The 8,378-nt window shown below is 40.6% G+C and overlaps 1 protein-coding gene across 1 annotated transcript; it reads right to left on the bottom strand.

The window, feature by feature from the left end:
- Positions 1-3,088: 3,088 nt before the first annotated feature.
- On the bottom strand, positions 3,089-7,319 carry LOC105049509 (wall-associated receptor kinase 2). The gene is made up of 3 exons (XM_073262223.1): positions 6,315-7,319; positions 4,670-4,822; positions 3,089-4,542 (listed from the first exon to the last, which is right to left on the bottom strand). Exons 1-3 carry the CDS (start codon positions 7,168-7,170, stop codon positions 3,368-3,370), a joined length of 2,184 nt encoding a protein of 727 aa, XP_073118324.1. The 5' UTR covers positions 7,171-7,319; the 3' UTR covers positions 3,089-3,367.
- Positions 7,320-8,378: the final 1,059 nt, after the last annotated feature.

Genomic DNA, 8,378 nt, shown 5'->3' with positions numbered 1-8,378 from the left:
GTTTTATGGATCTACATAGCTTATTGGCATGCGAGTAGAAGCATAGTTTAACCTCTTTCTTCTTCTTCTTCTATTGTACCATCGATATAGTTGCTCATTCCTTCAGTATTCTTATGCCAACAATCTTTGCTGTAGTGTCTATACTTTTTACAATTATAGTATTGGATATTAAATTTTATACTACCATACGAATCTAGACATCTGTAACTACATCTGCCTCTTTTGGCGGCAGTCTTGTCTCATGGATTGTGGCCATCTTTGTTGCTATTCTATTGGTTATAACTATATCTCTTTTGATTTTTATTTCTATTGTTACTTTCTCCATAACTTTTGCCTTTTTGATACTCAAGTCTCAATTTTGTCTTGATGGCTTGTTCTATTGACTCAGCTTTAGAATTCTTTCGTAATCTTTGCTCATGTACTTGAAAAGATCCTATCAATTGATCGATGAAGAGGGTACTGATATCTTTTGTCGACTCTTCTATGGCAACAACAATATGCTCAAACATCGGTGTTAGGGAGTGAAGAACCTTTTCTATAACTCGTGCATCATCAAGTTGTTCTTCATTTCACTTCATTTGGTTTACTACAACCAAAATGCGAGGAACATAGTCCGCAACACTTTCGGATTTTTTCATGCAGATAGCTTCGAATTTCACTCGAAGCTTTTGTAAATATATCCGCTTCACTCTTTCATCTTCTTTGAAAATAGTGGCAAGGACATCCTATGCCACCTTGCTCAAAGTTGCTTCAGTAATTTTCTCAAACGTCGACTCTTCTAATACTTCATAAAGATAAAAAAGAGCATTTTCGTCCTTCTTTCTTGCATCCTTTAACTCATTTTTTTGATTTTGTAGAGAAGCCAACTTCTTCTTGTGCCGTAGGTTCAAATACCAATTATTGACGTTCTTCCATGGATCTGGGGATCCTAACAATGCTTTCATTTGAAGAGACCAATTCTCATAATTTTTCTTCGAAAGTTTTGAAATTTGAGGTTGAAAAAGAGTGGTGGCCATTTTGTTGACAGAATCTCTCCTTTCACCTTGGTCTGATACCAAATGTTGGTCGGCTTACTAATTTATGAACTATTAAATGTAATAGTTAAGAAAAAAAAGATTTATTTATGAATCGAATGAACTCAAGTTACAAAATGACTTGGTTAAAATAAAAATACATTAGCTCTATTTATAGAAAATGGAGGGATACAACTCTTCATAAGAGTTACTGATTAAAAGACACATCTCTTCAAAGAAATATCCTACTTCACAAAAAGATATATCTTCTAATCTAAAAGACAACCTTAAAAGAGAGACACAACTTTACAAAGAGACATAACCTTTCAACAAAAGAAATAAGAAATAAGAAAATGCTAATAAACAAGCTTATAATCTAACTGAAGGACTTGGGAGGGCTGGTCCTGGTGTGTGGCATATCAAGGTGCTGCACCAGTGTTTGGGTACGTAAGAAAAAAGCTCATCTTGTGACACTATAGCACACCCACAAGCTCCCGATCTCGAACCTTAAGTTCTCGTCCACGAGGCATCCGATGGTATCACTCCTGATTGCCATGAACAAGTTGTGGGTTGTGGAGAATTTAAGGCCTCACTAAGATTGGTGAATGCAGGTGTGCTATAGCTACTACTTCCATTCTTAGAGTAGCAGTCATGGGCTACAGGTTTATTAACGACCAATAGGCCTTGGAGAAGCTAGATTTCTTCGACATTCATGTGACCACGGCCAAGAATGGGCTTGGGAGGGTTGTTGGGATAGTGGAGTCTGATCCATCTCCTTGATCCAAGTCTTATTTGTGTGCTATGGTTGGTAACACCCCTACCCGTTGTTAATCCTAATTTCTGGTATAAATAAATAATTATTGAGCATCGAAAGGTATGAGAGCATCGCATTCAGAAGAGAGGAGAGAGTCAGCAGCTGTGCAGAAGAGAGGGCATGTGAGAGAGTATTTTTTTCTATCTTTTGTACTACTATAAACTCTCTAATTATATAGTGAAAATTCACTGTACGACCGTGGATGTAGAAACAAGAGATTCCAAACCACGTAAATCCCTGTGTGTCCTTGTGTGTGAGAGATTTACTGTTTATTTCTTCTTCCTCCCATTATTCTTTGCATCTCACTGCGCGTAAGGTTGAATCCTAGTTCCTAACAAGGGTTGTAGGACTTACTGCACGTGATCCCGAGCTCGAATTTAGGCAAATTTGGAGAACAACATAATGGCTACTATAACCTTGATAACTGCTGCAGCTCATGAAAAACATAGTGGTCCATTTTATGCTCCTTTGTAGATTTCTTGATACAGGCTGCCAGTACTATAGTATCCAGCTTTTATCTTATTCACGTCGCCTTGGTTCAGATTGCCTAATATATGTATACTGATCATGTTCAAATAGTTGAACCTACAAGGCCCACTAGACAAATCAGGATCAGTTAAATGAATAAGATACACAATTACTAATCTTAGTGAAAAACAATGTTACTTCTGATCTCCCAGAATCCCATGCATAAATATCTCATCTATGAGAACTTAGGAGAGATATAAACATTAATTTGATGAAATTCCTCAAGTTAATGGATAGTATTGCGGTCAAGGGCTCATAGCTCGGCATGCAAGATATTATCTGCTTTAACCCATGAGCCTCACAGTTTTATCCTTTAAAAGGCGCCTCACGTGAGAAGAATGGCCTCCTCCTACATAAACCAGAGTCTCCCTTAACTTACAACTAATATGGGACTAATGAAGCTCCCCACTCTACACCACAATATATCTTTTCAGTCAAAGGGAGTCTGTGGATGGACGGAAGGTGTCCTCTTCCTTATTTTTATCACAGACTGGTGTGAGAACGGGAGGAGCCCTACAGTCCAAAAGAGGCACATAGGCCCTACAATGGGTGCCAATGTTGCAGTGCTCATAGCTCAGTACGTAAGGTATTGTCCGTTATAGTTCATGGGTCTCACGGTTTTGCCTTAAAAATGTACCTCATGTGGAAAGGATGATCTCTTCCTATATAAATCAGAGTCTCCCGATTCACAAACAATGTAGGACTAATGAACCCCCCACTCTACACCACAACAGGTAGGAATATGTATGCATAGATTTGAGTTACAAATTTGGGACAACCAGGATGGTGGAAGTAATAAGCTTGTTTCTTAATGTACAAGGGTGAAGAAGTTGCTCATAAAACCTATAGAACAAGGAGATCAAGAGACCGTAATGCGGTTTTCAGAACCTTAGTTCTACCATGTTGCAGTCCCCTTATCTTCAAAATAAGATATAGAACATGCAACAGCCCATAACATTTGGACTCAATGCAATCATCGCGAGGTGTGATTTTTTTTCTTTTTTTAGTGAAATTATCGTGAGATGTCTAATGATACCATGATGTCTGTTGAAGAATCACCCTCACCAAAGGTGCCACTTGTGGAGCATTTAGCTGCCATCAACAAATGGTCTCCCTCTTCTTCATTCTTTTCAACCCAAGGATGCTTGTAGGATGTTCTCAGCCCCTCTAGCTCCATGGCGACTTCTTTCATCGCTGGTCTTTTTTCCCACTTCAACCTAAGGCATCGATTCACAAGGTCTGCAACTGCTCTAAGCAGCTCAGGAGATCCTTCTTGCAGCACACGTTCCTCCAGAATCTTGAAAAGACGGCCTTCTTTCACATGAGAACTGAATTGCATAGCGAGATTGGTGAACTCCATGGATTTTGTTGCTACTACTGGCTTCTCCCCTGTTAGGAGCTCAACCAGAACCACCCCAAAACTATAGACATCACTTTTGTCAGTGAACATGCCGGTGAGGAAGTATTCAGGATCCACGTATCCAAAGGTCCCTCGGATCAAAGATTCAAGTCCTTTCTGATTGAATGGAACCAGCCTCGAAGTTCCAAAATCAGATACCTTAGCCGTGTAGTTCTCATCTAAGAGTATGTTGCTCGGTTTGACATCTCTGTGAATAATAGGTATGGAGGCTGCAGAGTGTAGGTAAGCCAACGCTCCAGCTACTTCTGTTGCGATCCTCAAACGACACTCCAAAGATAATGAGGCTTTGTGACCTTCACCGTGTAAATGGTGAGAGAGGGATCCATTGGGCACGAATTCAAAAACAAGCAATGGAACTCTGGTTTCAAGGCAGCATCCCAAGAGCTTCACCACATTTCTATGGTTGATCTGGGAAAGAACCACGACCTCATTTATAAAATGCCCGATTTCACCATCATCAGATATCTTGGATTTCTTGATTGCCACGATGCTTTTGTCCGGAAGAATTCCTTTATAGACTGTCCCTGCACCACCCTGGCCGAGGATGTGGCTCTCCTTGTAGTTGTCAGTTGCTTTTACGAGCTCCTTTTTGGTAAACAGCCTTGTCACTGGAGCACTACCTTCCAGCGAAGAGATTTGCTGTTGTAACAGAAGACCTCCATTCTTTTTGAAGAACTTCTCCTTGAGCTTAATGTGTCTTCTCTTCTTGAGAATCAAATAAAGCAAAGAACTAAGGGCAGCTAGAAGTAAGAGACCAAACCCTGCACCTACAAGAATAACTAGAGGTAAGTTGGAGGTTTATCTACATGCGAATTAACCAGGTTCTTTCATCGGAAATATTTGTCAGGCACAAAGATTTAACAACCCTTGGTTTGGTTGTGTAGAGAGCCTTACCTAGAACCCAGTGGAGGAGCTTGGATATAGATTTGCAGCCACTTCCATTTTTCTTGCCATCCCCATACATGTGCAGAGGACAAGGGCAGGTATAGCTTCCAAGGGTATTCCTACATCTTTTCGTGCAGGGTGAAGATAAACATTCATCCATGTCTGGAGCGTAGCCATCAAGATGTTAGAAAGAATATCGAAGGAGTACTATGATATTCCCACTTAAGCGCATGCAAGCAGAAATCAAAGATAACATAAGAGTCACCAAATCTATCAACTGAATGATTTACCAAAAAAGAAAAGGAAAAAGAAAAGAAAAGCTTTACATTTAGAGTAATTTATAGAATAAAATCTTCAACTGGACTAGAGAATTTTTCATCAAAAAAAACTGGACTAGAGAATTAGCAGACAAATTTTGTTGTCTTTATTGAGTGTGTTTTGAATTTCTTGATTCATCCACCATGATATACCATTCAAAAAATTAGAACAAGCACCAACAATTATGCGGATTTGAGGCATATATGGCATTGACCACAGCACATATATACGGGATGGGTGGCGGTGGAAAGAGCTGACCAAATTATAATTTGAACATGCCCGTATCGCTCCTCGTTCATATTTCTGCGTGTCCCTTTTTGGTTGCATTGGTCCACCACTACCAAGCTGGTGGACAGCTGGGTTCAACGCATAAAAACTCCTGAACTTGTCCAGAAAGTGGGATAGTCATTTGGCAACACGTTCCCAATGCTTGAAAGGTGTTATTGCTTGCGTAATTATAATTCTTGAACCCACACAAAGCCCATATATCCCCCAACAATAGGACCTCAAAAAGTTGCGAGTTAATACTATTAGAAAAAAAGAGCAAGTTGCAAACCATACCCCCAACCCAAAGATGAGATTAAAGGCTAATTACATTTACATCCAGTAGTTTCAACAACTTACATTTATTCCGCTGAAGTTTATTTTTATCGAGCACTTTCATCCATTACTTAATAGAAAGTTAGTCAACTATTAACCTTAAATAGGACCCATATATCATTTCAAAAAATTTTAAAAATAACCAAAATAACTTTAAATGACATAATATCCATCCAAGAGCAGAAAATGCATCTATCAAGGTGTCATTCAAGGATAATTTTGATTTTTCATATGAGATAAATAGTTTCACTAATGTCCTTAAATTAATTGGATGTAAATATAGTTTTTACAAACTAATAGATGTAAGTGTAATAAACATGAATCTCAAGGAGGTTTCCCTAATTGACTCTTAAAAAAAAAGTTTTGCATGGTCTCATGATTGGATTTCCTTTTTCAATGAAATAGCTATTATCAGATGTTTTAATGGAACGATAACTAACAGAACTGGAAAATTAGCTTAAGTTGTTTAGAGATCACCATCTTCAGTTGAAAGAGTGGAATTCTATGAGTTGTGGTGTGTTTCTGAAATTATTCAAGCTCTACTAGGAGCGCGAAGTTTAGAGGGATTTCTCTCATGCAACAATTTAATGAAAATATTCCCGTTATATATTAAACACTGGCGAGACCTCCAAAGCAAGATTTGAACCTCAAATGGAAGAGCACAGTAAGTATACTCTGTTTTGCAAAGTTGAGACCCAAATCTGGTTACAGTTAAATACAAGAGCAACATAATTACCTTGGCATCCGTCTTCAAGATAAGGGTTGCCTTCAAATCCTTCCGAGCAATTGCAGCGGTATCCCCCTCCGTTGGCGGAGTTCACGCAGTTGCTGTGCTCGGCCTTGCACGCAAAACTAGCCTGGTTATTGCGAGCTTCCTCGCAGCTCTTGTTCCCTATAGCCCAGTCCAGCGTCACGGCCATGCGTTCTGTGTTGGCAAGACGAGAGAAGCTGTCCACGCTAAAGTTTAGCATCCGCTCATCAGCCAAGAAACCGTAGCTGCAATTGTTGAAATCCCAACAACCGGTGTGGTTGCGAAAGCTGGTGACGTAAACCCTAAAGGACCTGAGCTCGTTTGGAATAACTGTTTCGCAGCAGCCGATGCCGTTGCACGTCCCATTAGTGATGTAGCTGGAACTATTGCACACCGAAAGGCACCCAGTGTTGAACCTCGACTCCTCATCCACGAGGTGTCCCATGGTGTCGCACCCGATCGCCACGAACTTGTTGCGGGTTGTGGAGAACTTGAAGGACTTGCTAAGCTTGACGGACGTGTACGTGTGATTCCCTTGGCTGCCATTCTTAAAGAAGCAGTCACGGGCTATAAAGTTAGTGACGACCACCAGGCCCTCGATAAGCTGGATCTCTCGGACATCGATGTTACCGCGGTCGAGGAAGGGCTTGGGAGGGTTGAAGGACTTGTTGTCGCATGTGATTTCAAAGCCTTCGAGGAAGCAGCCTTCGCCGATGCCGAAGGGGTAGGGGATGCTAACGTTTCCGCACTTCGGTTGGCAGTTGGGCAGAGCAATACCCGGTGCTCCTGATGCTGCTGCAAGGCTTGCCAACAGAAGGAGAAGGGCTGCTTGCCAAGCCATCCTTTCTAGCTTCTTCCTCACAAGGGGGCTGAGTGCTACTCTGTTTACACATATACTTTGGGCTATGGAATCGTTTAAGGAGACGGCGTCATAGCTTCGTGTTCGCTTGATTATGAAGAATATTCAACGACTGTCCCACTCCGAAAAACTATCCATCATCATCATATAGCCCAGAAATCAGTGCCCATAGTGCAAAATGACGCAAAAGCTAAATTATGACGGCAATGGTGCACTTCATATTATCAGAGTACTTTATATAAAGAAAAGGGTGCGACAGAAGCATCTTCTTTTTCTTTTTTTGGTAAGGTTTTTTTTTGGTAAGGACAGAAGCATCTTCTTTTAAGTTTGTTGTTTACTATCCGGTGGACGTAGAGTATTTCTGGCCATCAGATTCGGTTAGTTTATATGGATGGATGCCTTGGGCTGATGGTCCAGGATAACTTGCTGTTCTTGTGGAGTCTTGGACCCTCCATGTGTTTGGCATGGATTCTGATTGTACTTTTAGTGCGATAGAATGATTGGTCTTCTTTGAAGATATCTGGATAGATATTAAAGTACTCTAACTCTTTGATTCATCCATCTGTATATATATTTTGAATGAAGTGACTCTTGAACGATCTGAACTCCACGTGCAAAGGAAAGGGAATCCTTCTTCCTGTGGAAGATAAAACCTCTGTCCGTTTCGCACCATATATTTGGATGGGCATCACCTATCTTGGATAGATGGCTGTGGCCTATTTCTCAACCTACGGTATTTAGCAAGCTAGCATGTTTGGTATGCCAATTGGATCATCCATCCAAATATGCATCAGCTTCTGCGGTGCAAGACATGCGTTGCAGATCATCCGACTCGTTTTCATGGAAAAAAGGTTTCAAAATTTGTTGGCTGCAATCATTAAGACCAGATCAAAGCTAGTCTTATTGGGTCTCACTTTAAGATATTTATTATGCAAGATTTCAGTGCATATTTGGTGAGACTCATAAAGAGATTGATAGCCGAAGAAAACTCGATGAGACTCTAAGAGAGGATAGTAGTCGAGGAAGTTCGATGAGGTAGTCGAAGAGGGCTCGGTGAGTCTCTGAAAGAGGATGGTAGTCAAGGAGATTCGGTGAAACTCAGGCTAGGGTTGGTAGCCGAAGATGACTGATATATTACAACAATTATGGGAGTCGACAAGGAGGGTCGACTGATGCCTGGTTGATAAGAT

Source organism: Elaeis guineensis, chromosome 8, assembly GCF_000442705.2.
Source record: "Elaeis guineensis isolate ETL-2024a chromosome 8, EG11, whole genome shotgun sequence".
NCBI classification, from domain to species: Eukaryota; Viridiplantae; Streptophyta; class Magnoliopsida; order Arecales; family Arecaceae; genus Elaeis; species Elaeis guineensis.
The sequence above is the reverse complement of the archived record's forward strand: the minus strand, read 5'-3'. Positions and strand labels throughout refer to the sequence as shown.

Bases quoted from the DNA above. Each gene is read 5' to 3' on its own strand.
- LOC105049509 (XM_073262223.1), bottom strand. From the start codon at position 7,170: ATGGCTTGGCAAGCAGCCCTTCTCCTTCTGTTGGCAAGCCTTGCAGCA. The intron at 4,823-6,314 runs GTAATTATGTTG...GCTACGCTCCAG, and splicing joins TCTTGAAGACGGATGCCAAG to ACATGGATGAATGTTTATCT. The intron at 4,543-4,669 runs GTAAGGCTCTCT...TTATTCTTGTAG, and splicing joins GCTCCTCCACTGGGTTCTAG to GTGCAGGGTTTGGTCTCTTA.